The sequence below is a fragment of the Oryza brachyantha genome, chromosome 2 (assembly GCF_000231095.2).
Source record: "Oryza brachyantha chromosome 2, ObraRS2, whole genome shotgun sequence".
Taxonomy (NCBI): Eukaryota; Viridiplantae; Streptophyta; class Magnoliopsida; order Poales; family Poaceae; genus Oryza; species Oryza brachyantha.
Genome location: NC_023164.2, coordinates 5,938,552 through 5,961,275, shown reverse-complemented (window position 1 = coordinate 5,961,275; position 22,724 = coordinate 5,938,552). Strand labels below are relative to the sequence as shown.

Below are 22,724 nucleotides of genomic sequence, written 5' to 3'. Positions count from 1 at the left end.
AGATAGTGCCTTCTGCAACCTCCCTTATTAGTGATGTTTTGAAAAGATTGACAATTCCAGAACAAATTGTAGTTGCCAAAAGCTTTTTAAATATGGCTTGTATTGCAATTTTGGCTGAAATTATTCCACACCCCTAAACTATTTCACCCAGATATTTCAAATTTAAAGAAAAGAATGTTCCGACAAAGTTACAAACTGTAACTACTCCGGTAAAATAGTTTAGATGGTCATCTTTTGGCTGTTTGGATGAAAATATGATACGTAATATTTGTAAACAAAAATAATTTATACACATGTTCTTAGCGATCTAAAAAGCAAACGCTGAGAAATAAAATATGACAAAAAACCTTAAAATCGTCTCAAAGTTTAATCTTAAAAATTTAAATTTAAACTTATAAACATAAACATAAATAAAAAAAAGGACATCAAAGTAGTACTACCAAATACCAATGACCTGTGAGAGAGTTTCAAAAAAAGAAAGACCTGAGAGAAGTTGACTACCAATGGTCACAACGTCTTTGGTTTGAATCTCCGATGCCAACGGTACAACAAGGAGAAATTAAATAGCATACTCCTCACACTGACGTTGCCAATACAAAATTTCACTTCGAGAAGAAACCAAAAGTGGTATCAGCCCAAAGTTTCAGAAATAAATTAACTTATGTGGTTGAATCTGGACGTACACTAGATTCAAAACCAAGTAGTTAGTTTAACTAGATGATACCCGCACGTTGCGGCGCGTCACTGTATGGGTAAAACCATACTTATAGTAAAATAGAAGTGGTGTAGAATTCTGTATGATGAAAAGGAGTAAATAGAATTTGAGACAAAAAAATGTTGGAGATCTTATATTTGATAGTGTTGAAGGCATAATAATGCATGGCAACTTTAGAATTCTATAGTTTATGTGTGGCCCAGGAAACATAAATTGTATTTGCCTGTAGTTTTAGCATGTATTTTACCTATATCATTCTCTGAATATATAACAAATAACAATATTACGTATCAGTATATATTTTTCTAAAATGAAGCAGTTTGATGATTTAGCTACCTAGTACCATAAAACATGCCAAAAGACCAAACAAAGTTCAGCATTATATGTACATATATGAAATATTGAGCTATCAATAGAAATTGCAGCAACTCCAAACACTATCAATGGAAACATAAAGTGAGTGATCATATATTATCCATCAATACGACGGCAATTTCAAACACGATCTGCGTGGTGGGATAACAGTGGGTTTTTTGGGCTGAGGGATGGTGGCCTTTTGGACTGAAGAGAAAATCTATGCACACATGACAAAAATCTAGAGCTCACCAGATTTGATCGGACGACTGTGATTTAATGATGGCGTGGCTTCCTAAAAATAAAGCTTTGTGGTTGAACTATATAAGAAGAGGAGATTTGGAACAGAGAGGACAGTAGCTTACTCAATATAAGTATTTTCAAGGATTTAAATTTTCATAAAAAACTGTGACACTATTTGCATTACTATTTACTAGCAAAATACTAATGCTTCTCAATGAAAACACAAAATGTCATAGAATTTGTTTATCAACTATAGTAACATCACATGTTTGAATCAAATATGGACTATTCCATAATATCAGAAAATGTCAGGGACCAATTTATAAAGAACAGTAGAAAATAATAGGGTGACGGATTCACTGTAATCACCACTAAAGACATTTAAAATAGTATAGATCATATCAATATCTTTTTATTTAAATTTTTCTTGTTTTATCTTTGCTTGTGCTTTCGCCCTATACATTCCTCGTTCTACTAAATAATAATTTGCGCTTGAGAAGCACTTTGATGCTATCAGTAGAATAGATCTGGACCGTTGATTTATAAGGATATATCGGTAATTTACTAACTTAGTGATTAGGGGTAATGTTAATATTTACCCATCTATCATATCCTATCGCTTATTAGCAAATACTTGACAACATGTCCTTTCACAAAGAGGGAAATATAATATTTTATCCTTCACCCCATATTTTTATTAATAATATGTCCTTTCTTATTTCTACCACCATCAAGATGAAAGTAAACATAGATCTAAGTCATCTAATAAAATTAGATCAATGATTCAGATTTATTTCTACAGGCTGCAGGAGCACCGTATCTGGCCACTTCGTGCTTAATAGGATATAAATACCAGCAATGCCCCATCCCTTCCATTGGTCACACAGACACAAAGCAGCAAGCACGAACCAACGCGAGCTTCCGATTGAGCTCCATGGATCCGTCGTCGCCTCGGCCGCGTCCGCACGTCGTGCTCGTCGTGAGCCCCTTCGCCGGCCACGTCACGCCCATGGCCGAGCTGGCGCGGTTCCTTGTCGCGCACCACGGCTGCGCCGTCACGCTCGTCCCGCTCTCCTTGGACGCGCGCTCGGCCGCGGTGGTCGCGTCCCTTCAAGCGTCCTCGGCCTCCGTTGCCGTCGTCACGCTCCCGGAGGTCCAGCTCGATGACCTCGCCGGCGCCGACGTCGGTCTCCGGATCTTCGAGCACGCCCGCCGCTCGCTGCCGCACCTCCGGGACGTGCTGCGGTCCATCGACGGCGTCGCGGCTCTCGTGCCGGACTTCTTCTGCGGCGCGGTGCTGGACCTCGCCGTGGAGCTCGGCATCCCGGGCTACGTCTTTGTCCCGTCGAATATGGCGTGGCTGGCAGTCATGCGCTGCTTGGTCGAGATCCACGACGGCGCCGTCTCCGGCGAGTACCGTGACCTTCCTGACCCACTCCATCTTGCTAGGGATTTGACGATCAGCGCCTCCGACATTCCAGACGGGATTGCCGACAAGTCCGATCCAGTGTTTCGGAGGCAGATCGACGAGGTGCGGCGGCACCGGCGAGCAGCAGATGGATTCTTGGTGAACAGTTTCGCCGACATGGAGCTCGCCACCGTGGAAGACTTAAAACTGGCGGCGGAACAGGGCGCGTTCCCTCCGGTTTACCCTGTGGGGCCACTCCTCCGGTCAAGCTCCGACGAGCCCGGCGAAGCGGCCTGCTTGGAGTGGCTGGATCGCCAGCCGTCAGGGTCGGTGGTGTACGTCTCCTTCGGGAGCGCCGGCATGCTGAGCGTGGAACAGACGCGCGAGCTCGCCGCCGGGTTGGAGATGAGCGGGCACAGGTTCCTCTGGGTCGTGCGCATGCCAAACCTCCACGGCATGTCCTACGACTTCGCGACCGACCACCGCAGCAGGGACGGCGACGAGGGTCCACTGTCGTGGCTCCCCGGCGGGTTCTTGGAGAGAACGAGAGGCCGTGGCCTCGCCGTCATGTCGTGGACGCCGCAGGTGCGCGTGCTGTCGCACCCGGCGACGGCGGCCTTCGTGTCGCACTGCGGGTGGAACTCGACGATGGAGAGCGTGTCCTCCGGCGTGCCGATGATCGCCTGGCCGCTGTACGCGGAGCAGAAGATGAACGCGACCATCCTGACAAAGGCGGTCGGGATGGCGCTTCGCCCAGCGGCGGCGACGGCGGCGCGCGGCGGCGACGGGGTGGTGACGCGAGAGGCGGTCGCGACGGCAGTGAAGGAGCTCATGGATCATGGCGAGGAGGGGAGCGCGGTGGCCCGCCGGGCCAGGGAACTGCAGGCGGCGGCGGCGCGGGCGCGGTCGCCGGACGGGGCGTCGCGCCGCGCGCTCGACGAGGTGGCCGGAAAGTGGAAGAGAGCCGCGCGGGAGAAATGTTGAGCGCGTCACTTTCCCCTAGCTAAATGTCTAGAGAAACCATTTGAATAATGCTGCTTAATTTCGCAAATGTCGCTGTTGGTAACGAATTTGGTTCAAATTTGGATGGTGATCGCTAATTACTTTTGATGTTATTTAATTTCGACGGTCACTTTCGGAAGGAAACCTCAGTTGATCAATTTTTTTTGGGTGCGGAACACAGATTAAAGAATTGGATGCATGTTTGTCGTGGCAGTTAATATTATTCTTGATTATGCTCAAGCTATTTTACCAACTTGCAAAATATACAAATATGGTTGCTGTTGTTGTTCTTAATTTTGTAACTGCAACTTTCTTTGTCCTTTCCTTATGGGCTTGTACATGGATTCATATACTCTGCTTCATGTTCTAGCTTACTCTTCTATCTCCATAATTTTTATCGTTTTGCATAAGAGTATGGTTAAACTTTTAAAGTTTGAGTATTAATAGCTTGTAAAATAGTTAGTTTAAAAACACTAGGACAGCAGGCATATATGCGTAATAAATAGTACTTTAATAAAAAATAAACACTTATTTATTTATTTATTTATTTTGATTTGTGATGAGCCCCATGTTTGGTTGATGTTGTCGGATGGGGGGATTGTGGCTTATCCTTAGTTACCCTATTCAGAAAGAGTAGAAATTGTTGGCTGATGTCTTTTGGTGCCATTTGCTCAGCTACGAAATTTTATGTAAAATGGTTGTCTGTTTTGTGCTAAATTCTCGTTTCGTTGATCTCATTCTCGTCTCGTTACGATCTCATAACCATGTCATTAATTGTGTCTGAGCCTTTCCAAGGAATTGCTTGTGGCTTTTGATTTATGGGATGTTCATGTTGTCTGATGTCTGCATTACAGGATATTGTTCGGATGAAATTAATTGCTGATGGAGCACCAATAGCTATGTGATGGGGTCGGATTGCTTGTTGTTGACAAAGCTAAATGTCTAGATGACTGGATCATAGATTTAATATGTCGAATTGTGAATTTTGTTAATTTATAGGTTTTGGATTAAATTTTGGAAGTAAAATATCACAATGGAAGCAGTTTTGTATGCAACTTTTTCTGTGCTCCAATGGCCAGTCTGGCCATTGGAGCAAACCCACAAAGGAACGTATTTTGGTGTTGTTTTTGCATCTTTTATTCTCTTCTCGATTTGGTAAACAACCAAAAATAGCAGCAAATAGACAAGGCCAACCACGCTCATTTTTTTTTCTGGGCAACCAGCTTAATCACAAAAGCTCATGTAACAGAGAACACGTTACGGGTCATTAACTTAAAACCCTAGAACATAGGCCTAATACCCCTATCAAGCAGTCCACAGGCAAGCCTTTCTTTTTGTCATGTTTCCGTTGGATGTAAGTCCAACGTCCCAAAGAATTGATTGATAAAGGGTGATTATTGATAAAGGGGTTGTTTGGCTTTTTCATGAAAAACGACATATTTATAAACTACAAATAATTTGTCAATAAAATTTTTATATATACGTACTCTTGAGAATCTAAAAATCAAGGCTGCAAAATAAATTTCGGTAAAAAGCCTTAAAATTAAATCCAAATTTAAGATTCAAGATTTAAATTTTGATTTACAATGAAGCGAAAAGATGGGCGGACAGTTTGTAAAATTTCAAGCGCGTCCCTAGTAAAAAAGCTGCGTTCACTGCAATAGATGTAGCAAACTAAATTTACCGTTCTTCTCTTAAAAGGCAATGGCAATTGGTAAAGTCGAAAAATCTTGCACAAGCGCACCATTAAGGCCTTGTTTAGTTCCTAAATTTTTTTTAAAGAAATCACATCGAATCTTTAGACATCTAAATAGAGTGTTAAACATAGATGAAATAAAAAAACTATTTGCACAGTTATAGGATAAATCGAATCTTTTGAGCCTAATTAGTTCATAATTAGCTATAAATGCTACAATAATCTACATGAGCTAATAACGCCTTAATTAGGCTTAAAAGATTCTATTCGCAGTTTATAGGCTAGCCATAAAATTTGTTTTTCATTCGTGTCTGAAAACCCAATCCGATATTCGGTCTAATGTTTAACGTGATTTCCAAAAATTTTGTATCGCCGACTAAATACCCTTTAACCATAGAACAACGGATCGGCTTAGAGAGCTGAAAAAAATATTTGTTCCATTTTTCTTTACGCTTCAAATCATCTGTCCACGTTGCGTAATACCCACGCTGCACTCAACCATGGCGGAGGCGCTCACCGGTGCAACTGACACGTCACTGCCGGTCCCGGAGCCGCCGCCGCACGTCGTCCTGCTGGCCAGTCCTGGCGCGGGCCACCTGATCCCTCTGGCCGAGCTCGCGCGGAGGCTCGTGGCTGACCACGGCTTCGCGGTCACCGTCGTCACGCTCACCGGCCTCTCCGACCCGGCCACTGACGCCGCCGTGCTGTCGTCGCTGCCGGCCTCCGTGGCCACCGCCGTGCTCCCCGCCGTCGCCCTTGATGACCTCCCGGTGGACATCGGCTTCGGCTCCGTGATGTTTGAGCTCGTCCGCCGCTCCATCCCTCACCTCCGCGCGCTCGTCGCGGGCTCCGCCGCCGCGGCCGTCGTGTGCGACTTCTTCGGCACACCGGCTCTGGCCCTCGCCGCCGAGCTCGGGGTGCCGGGATACGTCTTCTTCCCCACCAGCATCAGCTTCATCTCCGTCGTGCGCCACGTCGTGGCGCTCCACGACGGCGCCGCCCCAGGTGAGTACCATGACCTCCCGGACCCGCTCGCGCTTCCCGGGTGCGCGCCCCTCCGCCACGGCGACATCCCCGACGGGTTCCGGGATTGCACAGATCCGGTCTACGCCTACGTCGTCGAGGAGGGGAGGCGGTACGGCGGCGCCGACGGCTTCTTGGTGAACAGCTTCCCGGAGCTGGAGCCGGACGCCGCGGAAGCGTTCAGACTAGACGCAGCGAACGGTTTGTTCCCTCCGGTGTATCTCGTCGGGCCGTTCGTCCGGCCAAGCTCGGACGAAGACTCCGACGAGTCGGCGTGCATGGAGTGGTTGGACCGCCAGCCCGCTGGGTCGGTGGTGTACGTCTCCTTCGGCACCGGCGGCGCGCTGTCCGTGGAACAGACGGCGGAGCTCGCCGCCGGGCTGGAGATGAGCGGCCACAGCTTCCTCTGGGTGGTGCGCATGCCGAGCACGGACGGGCTCCCTTTCTCCATGGGCGCCACCCATGGGAACCCCTTGGACTTCCTCCCCGAGGGGTTCTTGGAGAGGACGAGCGGCCGGGGCCTCGCCGTCGCGTCGTGGGCGCCGCAGGCGCGCGTGCTGGCGCATCCGGCGACGGCGGCGTTCGTGTCACACTGCGGGTGGAACTCGACGCTCGAGAGCGTGACCTCCGGCGTGCCGATGATCGCGTGGCCGCTGTACGCGGAGCAGAAGATGAACGCCGCCATCCTGACGGAGGTGGCCGGGGCAGCGGTACGCCCGGAGTCGGGCGGCGGCAGGGCGAGCGCGGTGGTGCCGCGGGAGGAGGTCGCGGCGGCGGTGAAGGGGCTCATGGGAGGGGACAAGGGGAGCGCCGTTCACCGACGGGCGAGGGAGCTGAAGGAGGGGGCGGCGCGGGCGTGGTCACCGCCGGACGGGGCGTCGCGCCGCGCGCTCGAGGAGGTGGCCGGCAAGTGGAAGAACGCCGTGCCTGAGAAGCGTTGACCGAAGCGTTGACAGTTACTTTCGTTCGGTGAAATTTGGTCAAAATTTGTAAGGTGATCACTCTCTTTCCGGAGCTCTAGTGTCAGCTCAACTGCTCTATCGGAAATAACTTCATTTCTTTTGGAGGAAGATTGAACCGCTGGTGTGAAAAACGAAATAAAGAATTTGAAGCTATTGTCATGCGACAAGTGATTCTCGATTATAATCCTAAAAACTATGAACCAACTTGAAGCATACGCATGATCAATCCTGCTATCCGTGCGAGTTTTTAATCACGGCGTGTAGACATGTATTGGACTTTTTTATGCGTAGCCAAGACTTTCCCATTGATGATCCATGAAATGCCTAGTAATGGCGTCTCATCCATGCATATAATCAAAATCCCTTGAGTTGAATATTGGAGGTTAACATCCAAATTGATGAGGAAATCACAAAGGAACGCATTGGCCAGTACGACTTGAAGGTGTAATAAACGTGTGTGAGTAGTGTCAAGTCTTAGTTTCGTAAAGATGATACCTTAAAAGCAGTGATCTTGCAAGAAGTTCCCTTCGTAATTAGGTAAACGGGTGGCTGCATCCAGGTAAAAATGGTTAAACAGACGAATGGTGTAAACATTGAAGCTTGCTTATTAAGTACAGGTTGCCCAATTTACATCTCAACGATGTCAAAATGATGGGAAATGGGAAAAAGAAACGGTGTATAAGCCGAGCCAATTCGCCGCTGCCTCTAAAACCGCTATACAGACCAGAGGCAGAATATCTCAACATAAGGTGTATTCGCAATCAAGCAAACGGGTGAGAATCTCCTGGCAACCTGGACGCTTCTCCGGTTCCGCCCAGCAATCTATAAAACAAAATTGCAACAGGTATCAGGTCTCAGAAAGTATAAAACAAAGTTGCGTCATGTCTCAGAAAGGGCTGCTATCCCCAACAGTTCATCTAAATTTGGTCATCCATATATTTATTTGAATGATCATTTAAAACAGTTTTATCATTTATATCTCTCTGTACAACAGCAGATCATTTATATATGACATCCTTTATATCTCTTTAGAGGATGAAGAGAGAACATCTAAATATAGAGTTTCTCTCCTGATATAAATGATATCAAAAACAAAGGATATAATAAATGTTCTATTGGAGCTCTACTTTTATCCTTATCCTCTATTTTTATGATAGAGAATAGAATAGAAGAGCTGTTGGGGATGCTCTGGGTTAAATTTTCCAAATTTCATGTTTAATACAGATTACAGACTCCAGATCTTGTATTTTCTAGCAATCTGATTGGAATCTCCACAACTTTGAACTACAAACTATACATACTCTTCAACTCTTCTAGAATAATGCAAAAACAGACGATTACATTAAAAACTTTTAGTTTACTATCCACCAAAAGAACCAAGCAGTTACTACAGGTTTGTCTCACCCTTTGTCAAATCAAACTATTAAATTGTAGGAATATCAGTGATCTTTTTTATGTTTTATATCAGTGATCTTTTTTATGTTTTCATAAAATAATAGAGGCATTTTGCAAATAGATTTATGCAGATTGCGAATTCATACCTTTCTGGTAGAAGTAGAACACGTTCATACTCCCTCCATCATATAATATAATAGATTTTTCTATTCAACTTTGCCCCAAAATATAATGGATTTTGTAATCCAAAGACAGTGATTTATTTCCATTCTACTCCCTCCGTCCAAAAATAAAACTTACTTTGTAACCTACCTCACATATATCTATACAAAATTACAAAGACTAGAATACCTTTCTTTTTTTTTTCAAACCCCAATGTGTTTCCCCTTCCTTTTTAAATCACAATACATTTATCTCCTATCTCCTACATTAACAAACTCCAATACAATAATTACTCCAAAAATAAAGTTTTTGTGAAATAAACTTGATGAGCCAAAGATCAAGATTTTTTGGGACAAATGTAGTATCAACTTTTGTGCTAGTCTATTCCCCACCAAACAATTATTGTACTACTTTGTTACTCCAGCTACCACACTTGGTGGTATGGCTTGTACTTTTTTTTGCTACCTCCTTAATTTTCCCAAAAAAAAAGCAAAATCCCTTGTATTACAAAAGAAACCAATACAAATCTAGGAAACGGCAGCAGTACCAATTGATGCATCCAACCAACCGTGCACTACAGTTCTTTACTAAGTGTTCCCTGAAGCTTTCAATATTATACTCCCTCAGGTTTTTAATAGATGATGACATGACGTCATTGACTTTTAGGCATACATTTGACCATTTATTTTATTACAAAAACATGTGCAATTATCATTTATTTTGTTGTAATTTGATATATTAATAAACATATTTTAAGCATAACTTATCTTTTTGTATAGTTACATAAAATTTTTGAATAAGAAAAAGTCAAACAAGTACCAAAAAGTCAATGATGTTATCTATTGAATATCGGAGATAGTGCCGTAGTCCTTCCACCAACTATTACTTGTTATTTGATTTCTACAACACATTTATCATGGAAAGGTCAACTGTGGCAAAAAAAAAAGTCATATATGTAGTATCAAAGCTAATTTTACTATTAAAATTATCTAAAAACTGTTAAGTTGCTAATGTTCAATGAAGAAAATAAACTGAAGGTTATTCATTCTAAAAAATATTATCACATATATGATTCAAGTTTACCCATAGCAAATGCATGAGAATTTAGCAAGAGAAATAACACAAATCATACCAGCTATCAAGCTTCCAAGAGGTCCATCTGGTATTTCCAACCGGGCCCCTTCATTCGCAACAGAATAAACAACCTTGAACCAGCACACAGCATTTCCTGTTAGTTGTTTACTTCACATGAAAAAATACCAAGGGATGAATAACGGCGGTTACCTGAACTGACGGTATTCCTTCCCAAGGCCTACTCAGAGTGCAAAGTTCCCACATGATAACTCCAAGGCTGAAGATATCACACTTCTCTGTAAATGGTTCATTACGAATAAGCTCAGGAGCCATCCACTCTGGAGTTCCTGCAGATGAATTGTCATTCATTGCAGAATTTGACATAACTCGAGAGAGCCCAAAATCACATAATTTGACTGTCCAGTGCTTGTTAACAAGGCAATTTGCACTCTTCAAATCACGGTGAACTATCTTCAAACGGTGCATGCACATAAGACCCCTTGAGAGAAAAATCAGATCAAAGGTGTTACGCATGACAACAATAATTCAGAGAAATATATAGGAGCTAAACACTCTACTAGAATTACCAATAAATATCAGAAAAAGTAGGTGTCATCTGCTCACCTACATATGTCACGAAGCATTTTTAGCCTCCTTCGCCAACTGAGCTTACCCTTCTGGCCACTTGCATGAATTAAATAGTACAAAGAACCCATTTCCATATATTCGGTGACTAGCGATAAGTGAGGAGGCTTCATGCATGCACCAAGGAACAATATAACTGAAATGCAAAGCCAAATAACCATTGTTAGGTAACATCTCTAATATTGGATTTCAAACATTAAGAACAATCAAATCATCGAAGAAAATGGAATCAAAACCCAAAAAAAAAAAGAAAAATGAAACTACAGTAATGAGAATTGTATGAGGCAATACCATTGGGGTGTCGAAGACGGCTGGGAAAAAATAAAATAACATTAGAATAGAAATTGTAGGTAATGAAAGTTATTGCAGAAGCTATATGTAAAACCTAAGTATGGAGATCTCGTTGCAGAAATCTTCCATGTTCTCTGTTGTTAAATCTTGCTCCAAGAATACTTTTATAGCTACATCTGTTCCATTCCAGATGCCACGGAAAACTTCTCCAAAGAACCCTGAAAAAATTCAGATGAGTTAGCACTTAGCAATTTTAAAAGGACTTAATACAAAGAAAAGAGATGTTTCATGACTAAAATTTCAACTTAAAACATCTCATATTACATGGAGATAATTGATCATTATGATTTTCTAAAAAGTTCAATAAAAGATAACAAACTAACAAAGAGACATTTTCTAATGCAGGTCTTCCTAAATATTGCAGAAAACAGATTGACAAACATGTACTTGCCTATCCCAACACGAGTGCCAACAGTAATCTCCGAGAACTCAATATGCCATTCCTCAAAAGGCAATAAAGGCTTGTTCAGAAATGGTGAGGATCGCAAAACCTTATTCCAAGTGGACATCAGTTCTGCTGTGAGAAAGTCAGCTGGCCCTCTGAGGTCAGAACCATCACTGCGCAATCGATGGGGCGATGAAGGTAATGACACAGCCTTCTGGTTACTAACTTGCCTTCTTGAGCCCTCCTGCTCACCTGGTCCTCCTACATGTACTTCATTGTCGTTCAAATCATCTACTGATTCCTGTGTATCATATGGAATCAATCACAAAATGTGAAATACCAAACTAATAATCAAAAACGCTTCCAACAAAATGATACATTGGATAAAGAACATACAAATATCCCTTCAACAAACTAAAAGTTCAAAAACATGTCAAGAAGTAGGTCATGAAAAGATTAGTGAAAATTGAATAGCAAAACATGTCAACAAACTAAAAGTTCAAAAACATACATTCTTTTTTGAATCACTCAAGTGTCCTGGACTGCCATCATTTTGCCCCCTTGAAAGGCGGTTTTCTCTCATCCTTTCACTCATGGCTCGAACAGCACTACAAACAACGGAAAAAAAACATTTATCAGCCCTGACAGACGAGCAAAGAAACACAAACTGTTCAATGCACAAATACAGGACGTAAGTTTAGAAGAGAAAACCAGAACCACATAATTAGTCAGCACAAAAAACAGGTTACATGCATGGAACTTTGCTAAACAGAAGAGAACTCAGAAAGATTTGTGAACTGGGCTGCATGCTATGGAGAAATTGTGCCAGGATTGACAAAATAACCACTTTTTATTGTTATATTATTTCCTTAAAAATAAAAATTCTTCCATCAACTATTTAGAGGCAAGCAAGGATTTCACTATTCTGGTTAAGTTGTACTATTGTGCAAAAATATGAATGAACAATTCCATTGACTTCTTATAGTTTGTGTTCAGAGATTTAAAAGTCAGGTTTACCAACCTCGCAATATCGTCACCAATTTCAGGGGTAATACTTATGCTTCTTCTCCGTCCTCTACGCATATTGGATGTTGATGCGCCATCTGACCTATCATCAAGTAATACATACATAATTAGGTGAAGAACTCAAGAAGATAGCAGTTCTACTGGATTGGCAACTGTATTGACCGCACTTTGCTAAAATCCTTCAAAGCTTCCAAAAGTAAGTTAGGTTCCAAAATAGAGCACAGATTATATCTTCCATGGAGTTTTTCATGACAGCAATGGATATGGTGGCATTACCTTTAAGTGTGACTTCAAGGGGAACCCAGCTTATATTTCAAATTCGAATTTCAAAACCCTATATGTGAGAGCTACCACGTATACTACAAATAAGGGAAGCATGAATGTAAAATGATCTTTTATTCCCTCAAATCTAAAGAGCAGTTCAATTCAGATGGGTCTAAATTAATTTCATGCAGATTCTTCTGAATGGAATTGAAGGTCAGTACAAGTTCTGATTGAGAACCCAAAAAGACAAGGGAATCTACCAATTAGAACTCACAATAGTTGAATCAATTAGAAATTGGAACCATTTCCTTTTGAAATAACCAGGCAATATTCTGTGGTTTACAATGGTTTCACAATTTCCACCTGAGGTAATTTTGAACTTGAACACATATAAACTGATCTTTTTTTCCCCTTAGGCACTTGTAATTGTACCCAAGAGTATTAATCAGAATGTCAATTGATTCAGAATTGTTCATACACTATATGTAGAAAAATTGATTCTTTGATACTCAGTACTCTATTAATGTATTTCGCATTACTTGAAATATTTGGACCATCATAGATGTCACAGCTTCAAATTCAAATCAGAGGGGGGATAAACAGATCAGAATATGCTTTTTTTTTCATGACTTCAAACATATTTGAACAAAAGAGAAACTTACTGGGTACCTTGAGACAGCTACACCATCCCCATACTGTCTATCACCAAGCATAGAGCGTCCACGTGTTCTGGACAATGGGTGCTCTGGACTACAAAAAAAAATGCAATTCAGACTATATCAATATGAATCTTCAAAGGAGATAAAATTATAGAGCTTACTACAAGTTTGAATTCGATCTCAAAATTTTACATGATTGTATGATAGCATCTCCCATAAATATGGTATGGTGTTAATGTTTAGGTTAAAAAATTCTATACAAAATTAGTATACCGGTTTCCACAATTTTATTGAATTGATGGTTTCCCCAATATAATTCCCAATTTTCATGTAGATAATTATAGGTACATTTATTAATTATCCAAATTCACATAAGCTGATTATGCATATTAAGGGCCAGAGGGTGGAGTAATGGCTATGGAAAACAAGAAATCAGAATACAAGCAAAAGAAACACAATAAAACCCTCTATTTGCCAATTATGCACCAGATAGTGAGCAAATAGAAGATGGGAAACATAAGGACTCATGCTGTGAATCTTCACTAATTAGCAAACTATTGATCACTTACTAATAACTGGAAATGCCAAAAAAGGGAAAAGTCAAGCATGCCTCCTCCTGAACTGGTTTGGTGAGGATAGGGTTAGGGTTAGGGTTTCGGCCTTTCAGGAGAGGGTGGGGGTGAGTGGCGGCAAGTAGGGGATTAGAGGCTGAGGATGGCTGGGGTAGTGGTGGTGCCACTGCTGCCCACTATTGTTTGAGAGAGGGTGGTGAGCGAGGTTGGCATCGGGGATGAGGGGGCTGAAAAATTACGGTGAACAAACTGGAGGGCACTGGCAGCTGATTGTGGGAAGCAGGGTTGAGGCATAAAAGGAGGGATGCAGAGGTTACCTTCAGTGAGCTTGAAGAAGAGGCAACGATGATGTGAAGAAGCAGATCTCGCTGGAGCACACAGTTTGTCCACTGCCAGAGTTGAAGATGGAATGGAGGATGGCGGCAGCAAATACAGATCTCGATTGGTGGAAGACCAAATCAGCACGGGGAGAAGGCGGAAGGGGGCTGGGATCTGGCTGGAGCTAAAAGGAGAGGATGCCCACTGTAGGGGAAGGGGATCGAGCACTCTAGGCCTCTAGGGTGATATTGAGTTGGGGCAGAGGAGGAAAGCGATGGACTTGAAGATAAGGATGGTGAAGGCACTATGGGGTCTGGGTGTTAACCGGTTACGTAACAGATGAAACGTTGTAATTTAAGAATGTGTGGTATTATGGTAATGTCTTGGGATTTTTGTAGGACTTCTATACATAACTAATAGAGTGGCGTCCACAATATACTGAGTTAATGTTTCCACCGGATGCTTCCCCAATTATATGTAGGAGTAGTAATGGGCCAAGGCCCTTGGGTTCTTTCACAACCCTATTTAATTCTTAAAAATTTTTAGTTCAAAACTCTATACAATTTTATTTTCAACCCGTTTTGAACCCGGCCCTTAAATTTTATAAGCAAAATGGTTGGGCCCATTACCACCCCTAATTATATGTAACCATTTATAGATATGTTTATTAAGGGTTAAAATTTGCATAACTTGAATACCCTTATTACGAACCACGTGGAGTAATGGCCATGGCAAACAAGAAATTTGAATAAAAAATGATAGAGACACAAGTGGACCCCCTTCTTTTATTTCCTTTTTTTGGTCAAATATGCAGCAGATATCGTGCAAATAGAAAAGGGTGAAAATAGGAACCTTGAGCTAGCAGTTCTTTGATGTTCCTCCACAACCTTCCTGCGGCTGCGACCACAGAAGGCATTGGCCACATTTGGATCACTTTGTGATGAACTAGTAAAAGCATGAAATTAACCACTAGATCAGTACTTCACAGTAAAGTGAATAAAGCGTGAAAACACGATAAAATAAAATTACAGAGCACGGTGTGTTGTATCTTATGACTCACCATCTCAATTTACCCTCCATAGAGTTTGTCGATTTAAGCATGATATTTCTTAGAGACGGAACTTTGAAGGACCCATCTTGCTCTTGCCTGAAAAAAAGATGGTAATATGGCAGTATGGCCCACCTCAGAGAATATTAAAAGCTTGAAAGTTGTATTCCTAAAATTGAAGCGCACAAATGTCGTAAAAACTGGCATCAACAGAGAAGCGCACATGTACTGATTCAGTTTTGTAGGAAAAAGAAACTCAACATAAGGGGAGAGAGCAAGACACCCGAAGGCATTGCATTCAAGGTCGAAAAAGGCCCCGAAAACTGACTTGAGGACTCCATTGCCACAGGCCGTTTCTCAACCCCGGGAACGCACAGCGAGGGGCCTTTGAGAACCAAGGTTAGAGCCCTGGTTGATAGACTCAGGACTGGAGGAATTGCCACCGTGCAACAAGCATGTTCTCCCATTTTGGTAAACAAACTAATAGTGCTTGAAAAATTTTGTTCACCTGGATGGCCACCTAGGCAGCTACTAATCGCTAGTTGCCAGCAACACGCCCCGGTATAGTCGCCACCTACATGACTACGCCCGCCTAGTCGCTAGTCAGCAGGTACCCATCTTACTAGCAATTAGTGTCTATGTGAACACTTAAAAATAGTTGGAAGGCATAGCAAAGTTATTAACATATTGTCAAAATTCCGTAGCAATACAATTAAATTATATTAAATGAGTAGGAATGATGAATTGAAACTCATAAGGGGTACAATATTACTATGTTAGGACCTAAGGGAGGCCCCAAATGTCTCAAATGGTAGCCATGCTCAACAGGATGCACATCCAGAGCTCTCAGTTCCCTAGAGCCATGGTGGAACAGACGAACCAGAGAAGCAGAGGAGAAAGATTATATGTTAACTTCTGCTTGACTACTCAATCTTGTAACTCTTGTTGTTACTCATACACAGAGAAGCCAGCCAAATAAATTCCTAACAAACCAGCTAACCTTTAACAAGCAAATCTTTATATTAAACGAGGCCACAAAACATACAATACTTACAGTCCAATACACAACATTTTCAAGCAGTAGATGCTCCATGTGCTACTGTACACCAAAAAGGAAAACAAAATGGAGATAGACCTAAAGAAATTGAGAAACCCAGTAATATTTCTGCTCAACATGCTAATGCCTCATGAATGGAGATAGTATTTCCACATGTTTGAACTTTGGAAAGTACATTTAAGCACACGCTGCAATTAGGGATGACACGTAGGCTGTGGATCAGTAATACTAGACGTGTGTCAAGGGGCGAAATCATCGGAAGGAACCATCAAAAGACACATACATCATTAAAAGGAATACACAAGCATACCGTTGGGGACACAGAGGACTATTAGGTTCAAGAGGAGAATCACAAGAATCATAGTCCGCTGAGTCGCTCTCTCCAGCTGCAGATATATGTGATGTAATGATAGCCTTGGATGAGAATGGAACTAGTTGTCCAGGAAAACGCATAAGATCAACTAGAAACTCCACGGATTTCAGCATAACAACAACAGACATATGTTTGGATGAATCATCATATTCATGGTATTCTTCATTTGGAATGCCCTATACACATTAAAATACCACACTGATGTAATTATATGGAATTTTACAGGTACATGAACCCCATTATAAAGCTCAGACATACTAATGAGAAGGTAATAAAACTTACCACCAGCAGCTTACAGTCCATACCAACAGCATCTGCAAGAACTTTGAATAATATTGCTCTGGGTCTACAAGATCCATGTCTTATTTGCCCCAGCAATTGAACTCCACGGTTTTCCATGAAATGAGAAATTTCCTCAGAGGAAGTTCTTGCAGGACTGAGTTGCGGATTTGGCCGCTTGTAGAAGTCAGAAACCTACAATTACAATTGGAAATTTTTAAATGTATAAGAAACCAAATAGTTGGGGTGACAAGTGTACCTAATGCTGGAAGAAAGAAAAGTAACCTGGAGAATAATCAATGCAATCAAAAGCATCATTTTAATTTCTAATTTAATAAAGACATAGTCTGCTACATAACAGAGTTAAGTACTCAAAAGATTGTGGTACAATAAAACAGAATATGCTTCAAGTAAGAAGTTTTTGTAAAACATTTCCAAAGTAATTGATCATCAAGAGATTGTAACTTGCAGTATTCAAAAGGAAGCAGTGAAGATGTCACCACTGTCATCAATTGCATAGAGAATTTTAGCAGAACTTACCAACCCTGCCATCTTTTTTATCACTGCAGCAGGGTTCGATTTCAATCCTTTTACCAGCGCTGAACATAGCTGCTTTATAGCAGATAGTTTTTTATCCTTCTCTAAGTCCACAAGAATTATCTCAGCTTTGAATCCATCTATTCCAAGGGAATAAAGGTCATCAGGAGACGGGATAGTGTCAAAACGCTCCTTCAGTTTCTTATCCTATAAATTTTAGGTGAGGGTTAAAGATGTACAGATTAGTTACTTATATTTTCCTGTAAAAACTCAATGTCTCTTATAAGATTCACACTTACTGGAATGACTGAATAAAAACCATTGGGTATTGGACTTGATAAACACCCAGTACACCATAATGTCTGGGCAGCCCATAATGAATGGTTGCCTTCCCTACAATCAAGGGAAGATTCTGCCGAACCCAAATCTGCTCCCTGTTTAGTCAGAGAAATTGGTCTGAACTTGTTCTCCACATGTGAGGGCCACCAATTTGGATCTGAAGGGTGTGCATCGGATTGTCCTTGGTCATCTGGCAGATCATCCATCTCCAATATATGTTGAAATAAAGAATCATTTTATGGATTCATTCTATAAGGTCAACCTGGATAAATGAAGAGCAAAACAAACCAATTGAAGAAAGCATGAGGTATATACTATTAGGTGTGCAGAAGCTCAAAAGATCTCATACTCTAATGTCAATATAACATATAAAATAGCACCCACCTAAAACTATACCACGTACTAGAATAGAAAGAAGTTCTGCATGTTTATGCTAAACAGCCAAAGTGTAGTAGATCCTCTATATTCATGAGCAAGTAAAGTTTAGTCAAAAGCTAATGACATGTTAGGTCCTAAACGCTAGCTGTATTGAAGTGCCATAATGGTTAAAGGATCATGAACCCAGCAAAAGAATATATCCCAACACCGATTCACTAGAAAGTTATTCAATTTTTATTTCGAGTATTTTCCTGTGCATAGACTGTATAGATATATTTCTTGACCACAGAAGAATCCCTTTTTGTCTGTAACTTTGCAGCAGTTAACATGTGGGTTGACATGCTATCAATTACCATATAATGAACAGATCACACAAACATATTTAAACTAATCTAGTCTTATTATTACAGATGCAGTCTTTCAAATCACCATAACCATATGCATTCTCAAGGTGAAATAACTCACACCATTTAAATTTATATCAAAAAACTAGCCTGGTCGAAAGTTCTCCTCGTTATCATGGTTGAAGAGTAGACAGCCGCTTAGACGCTTATAGGTTATCACCATTTCCATTACTTTTTCATAGAAGCATCACATCAACAGCTATACTGTACGGATATATCCTTGTTCAATGTTCACCTGGGTGATTGCTAATCATGCTATGCAAGTATACATAAACTTCCTCTGTTTCAGAATGTAAGGTGTTTTGGTTTTGTCCTAACTCCTAAGTCAAACTTCTTTAAGTTTGGTCAAGTTTATAGAAAACCAGCAACATTTCCAACACAAAACAAATGCATTTTAGAAGCATATTCAACAGTGGATTTAACTAAATTAATTTGGTTTTGTATATGTTTATACATTTTCGATAAACATGGCCAAACTTGAAGAAGTTTGCCTGAGGACAAAACTAAAACACCTTACATTCTGAAACAGCCTTATTCAAATTTGTGTCAAAACAAGTTAATGGAAATCTTCTCTTGGTTCTTGATATACACAGGGGCAAGCTAAGGGATACCATGCGGGTGGGTAGCAGCATACCAAAAAAGAATTGGCAATTTTCCAATGATCAGCTTGCATCAGTGGTTGCAACTTCCATTTTCTTCACAAAATATATGGTGATGATGGATCATTTGTTTAAAAACAATAATGATAACTTGCCATGTATAATTTGATGTTAGTGTCACATTTTATTAAAGCCATGCTCTTCATGGGAACTTGTCTGCACATGCAACAAAATTTTCTTGTCGCCACCATTGGTTATGGATTATCATTCTTTTTTTTCTTTTGACTTGGACAATATGAACAAGAGATTTGTTTCCTTTCTTTTGTAATGAAAGAATTGGATACCAACACTTTGGTTCCAAAAGGACAAAACAGCTAATACTGTAGTCGGCATTAGTTTAAATTGTTTGCCACAAAGGAGCGGAGCAATAAACAAGCTGTTTCGAGCTTAAACTTCAAACTCTTACTTACACAAAATGTTAAACATCATTGAGAACAGTCTTTCACTAATAACAGCCTAGTATATGCAGCGTGATATGATGACAATGGTGAACTGTGGCAACAAACTACACATTATTACAACCATTTCAACAATTAATGTTATCACTTAAAAAAATATTATACGAATGTCATATATGTAAAGCAGTTCCATGCCCACCATTAACAGAGCAGATTCAGCGGTCTGAATTTCTATGTTTGTCGTGTCCCTTCAATCAAAAATTTTCAGGGCAGTCACTATCTAATACAATACTCCAGTCGCTGTCAAACACAACACTAACTTCCATTTCAAAGAAAAGGACAAAAGGAGAGATAGAAGGTGATGATCTGATCACATCAACTCCACACTTCAATGGTTGACTAACTTGTGCACTCATCCAAGGTTCAAAAACTGGTATTGAAGCCGTTTGACGCCTCTATAACCCAGTTCCAGCAGATAATCATAGTACCCAGCATACGTGTAATACCCAGCACACGCGGCAACACTGGATAGGGCCATATAACAAAGGTTAAAGTGCAACCACTGACTCATTCACGAGCATGTGGAAACTCAAAAGTAACCAGTTTCAAATGGACCGGTTAGGTTGCAACCACAAACATACACTAAGCACTATATCTACTATATTAAAAGGAGCTGGGATTTGGCCCTCCTCAGAATTTTGGCCTGGCGTGGCCACTAGGAGATGCCGACGCGTCACCCATGTGGGAGCCAGAGCCAATTTCACAATTTTGCATAAAAGCACTTATGTTTTTTCGTATTTCGTTATAGGTCCCTCACGGAACTTTTTCTGGTTTTGTGCTCTTGTGTTTAGGCCCCCGACTTCCTACAATATCCTATGTGAAGAAGAGAAAATTCGCAAAATATGACTATGCTCTAAATGATGGAAAGCTAGGGTCCTTTTCAAAAATAGAGACTCCTGCTTTGCCGCTCTGTGCCTTCTTGCCTGCCCTGTGCTTTGCCACTAGCGTGGCCTGCTATGTGCCTTTTTGCGTTTATGTTTAAGTGCTATATTCCTAGATTCACTCTCTCATGATTTCAGTCTTTTACTGTCCATATTTACTCATGTTAATCAATTTTGATTAATTTGTGTATCATAAATATATCATAAATGTCAATAGTTTCATATACAAATATTTCGGTAAAAAAAACTCATAATGCATCAAAATCTAATAAAATAACATTTTAAAATCTAATAAAATTGATCTTTTGTTATCAAATGTTCTTTATTTTTCTTTGCCAAGTCCGAAACAATTATGACGATGCATCAATCTAATAAATCTTTCATACAACAAACTACTATGTTCAAATTAGTGCCTTAATTATAGGATAGTTAGGCCTAGGAACTTGAAATTTTTATCGCAGCTTACAACGTTTTTATTTTTCATACTACTTAATTTCATGGTGTAAATTAGTCCTCATATCTTGCACAACTATTAACTTATAGATCATAACAGAATACTTCTTTCTTCACCACATTAAAAAAATAATTACGATGGCAAATTCTCCCAAAGATATACATGCTAAAACTAATCACGGACTGGTATTTTTTTTATGCCACGGGTGTGCACGAAGCGCGCTTTCCCCGCTAGTACAAAACACAGCGATAACCAATGAAATCCATCAAATACCTAGAGTCACCCACTCGCCTTCCAGCCGCCGCAACCTAAAACCCCAGACTCGATCAGGGGGTTGACCAAGGAGCATTGACACCCTCGCAAGCATCCCCCGCCCTAATCCAGCAAACCACCCATCGACGCAAGCAAAGTCAAACCCTCGCCGCGTTGACCAACTCCACGGACGCAGCGTCGCCGCGCCATTTCCCCCATCCCCCAACCAGAACCGATACCACCACCGCGGCGGCGCCCCTCGCGTCACCCCAACGGATCGACCCCCGCCACGAGCGCGCGCGACGAGGGGCCACGGCATTCCACGGGACGGGAACATAGCTACCGAGAGAGTCACAGAGATAGAGAGAGAGAGAGAAAGAGAGAGAGAGAGGTGGGGCGGCGCGCTGACCTTGTGGCGCGGCGACGGGAGGGGAGGGGAGGGGGAGCCTTGCCGCTCCCGCAGAACTCCGGCGGGCGAGCGCGCGCGAGTCCCGCCCTTACCACCGCGCGCGGCGGCGGAGGGAGGCGGCGGAGGCGGAGGCCGGAGGTGGAGGAGAAGGGGATCTCGTGACGTGATTAATTAGCGCAGGTGGGGGGTGGAGAGTGAGGAGGAGGAGGAGGAGGGGGAGAGGATTAAATTGGATTTGCAGTTTTAATTTAGGGATTTTCATTCGCTGAGTCACGAGAGGCGGCACCACCCGGCCGGGCAAACGGATTGGAACGGACGAATCGGTGGGCACGGCGGAGAGGCTGGCATGTGGGGCCCGCCCGTCGGGGGGCGCGGGGGTTTTGAGAGCGTGCGTGGGCTTGGGCTTTCAGCGGTTGAGGAGGACATCTCCTTTGTACGAGGCTGGCGGTTTGGACTTCGGCCTACCTGGGCCTGAATGTGTTTTTCGTGAGTTTGGCGAATTTCAGGATAAATTTCGGGTGCCCCTTGGAAAGAAAGGATTTGTGGGGGAAATGATGTAGGATTTAAATAGATTTAAAATAGTTTATTGGAGCTTTTCAAATCATATAAAATCCGTAAATAATGGTTCAATGCATGTGAATTTTGGAAGAGTGTTGGCAAGAGCTCTCTAGCCTTTTGGGGGAAAATTGGAGTAGATACGTTTTATTATTGCATTTTTATGTGATCTATTTAAACGACTATTTTTATATTTTTTACAAAACTCTAGATATCATGTCTTGTGCTTGCATTCTTATAAAGACTCTTTTTCTTCTAGTCCTCTGTTTTTCTTAATTCTGTATTTCAAAGGACCATTTGATGGAAATAGCCTAGTGGAAAAAAAGAGAAAATCTAATAAATGGTATTACCAAATGTCTGAGCCTAAGAAATGTTATCGACGATTTT

General features: G+C 41.7%; 3 protein-coding genes across 4 annotated transcripts; 2 read left to right on the top strand and 1 right to left on the bottom strand.

Moving 5' to 3' along the window:
- The first annotated feature begins 2,246 nt into the window (after positions 1–2,246).
- Positions 2,247–3,704, top strand: LOC102717961 (hydroquinone glucosyltransferase-like). Its single transcript, XM_040520389.1, has one exon. The coding sequence runs from the start codon at positions 2,247–2,249 to the stop codon at positions 3,702–3,704; it is 1,458 nt and encodes a 485-aa protein (XP_040376323.1).
- A 2,138-nt stretch (positions 3,705–5,842) lies between these two features.
- LOC102717684 (hydroquinone glucosyltransferase-like) lies at positions 5,843–7,601 on the top strand. Its single transcript, XM_040521127.1, has one exon. The coding sequence runs from the start codon at positions 5,919–5,921 to the stop codon at positions 7,380–7,382; it is 1,464 nt and encodes a 487-aa protein (XP_040377061.1). The 5' UTR covers positions 5,843–5,918; the 3' UTR covers positions 7,383–7,601.
- Positions 7,602–7,961: 360 nt separating this feature from the next.
- On the bottom strand, positions 7,962–21,988 carry LOC102706911 (serine/threonine-protein kinase EDR1-like). Of its 2 annotated transcripts, XM_040520478.1 has the most exons (17): positions 21,783–21,987; positions 17,848–18,149; positions 17,552–17,755; positions 17,015–17,206; positions 16,670–16,908; positions 15,315–15,401; positions 15,107–15,199; positions 13,375–13,455; positions 12,437–12,523; positions 11,927–12,023; positions 11,422–11,716; positions 11,065–11,188; positions 10,971–10,990; positions 10,659–10,815; positions 10,245–10,533; positions 10,093–10,165; positions 7,962–8,225 (listed from the first exon to the last, which is right to left on the bottom strand). In XM_040520478.1, exons 2-17 carry the CDS (start codon positions 18,091–18,093, stop codon positions 8,143–8,145), a joined length of 2,367 nt encoding a protein of 788 aa, XP_040376412.1. In that variant the 5' UTR covers positions 18,094–18,149; positions 21,783–21,987; the 3' UTR covers positions 7,962–8,142. The 2 variants fall into 2 exon arrangements, with proteins under 2 accessions (XP_040376412.1, XP_040376413.1); XM_040520479.1 differs by lacking the exons at positions 7,962–8,225; positions 10,093–10,165 and having other exon boundaries at positions 10,426–10,533; positions 10,663–10,815; positions 21,783–21,988.
- Between the last annotated feature and the right edge of the window lie 736 nt (positions 21,989–22,724).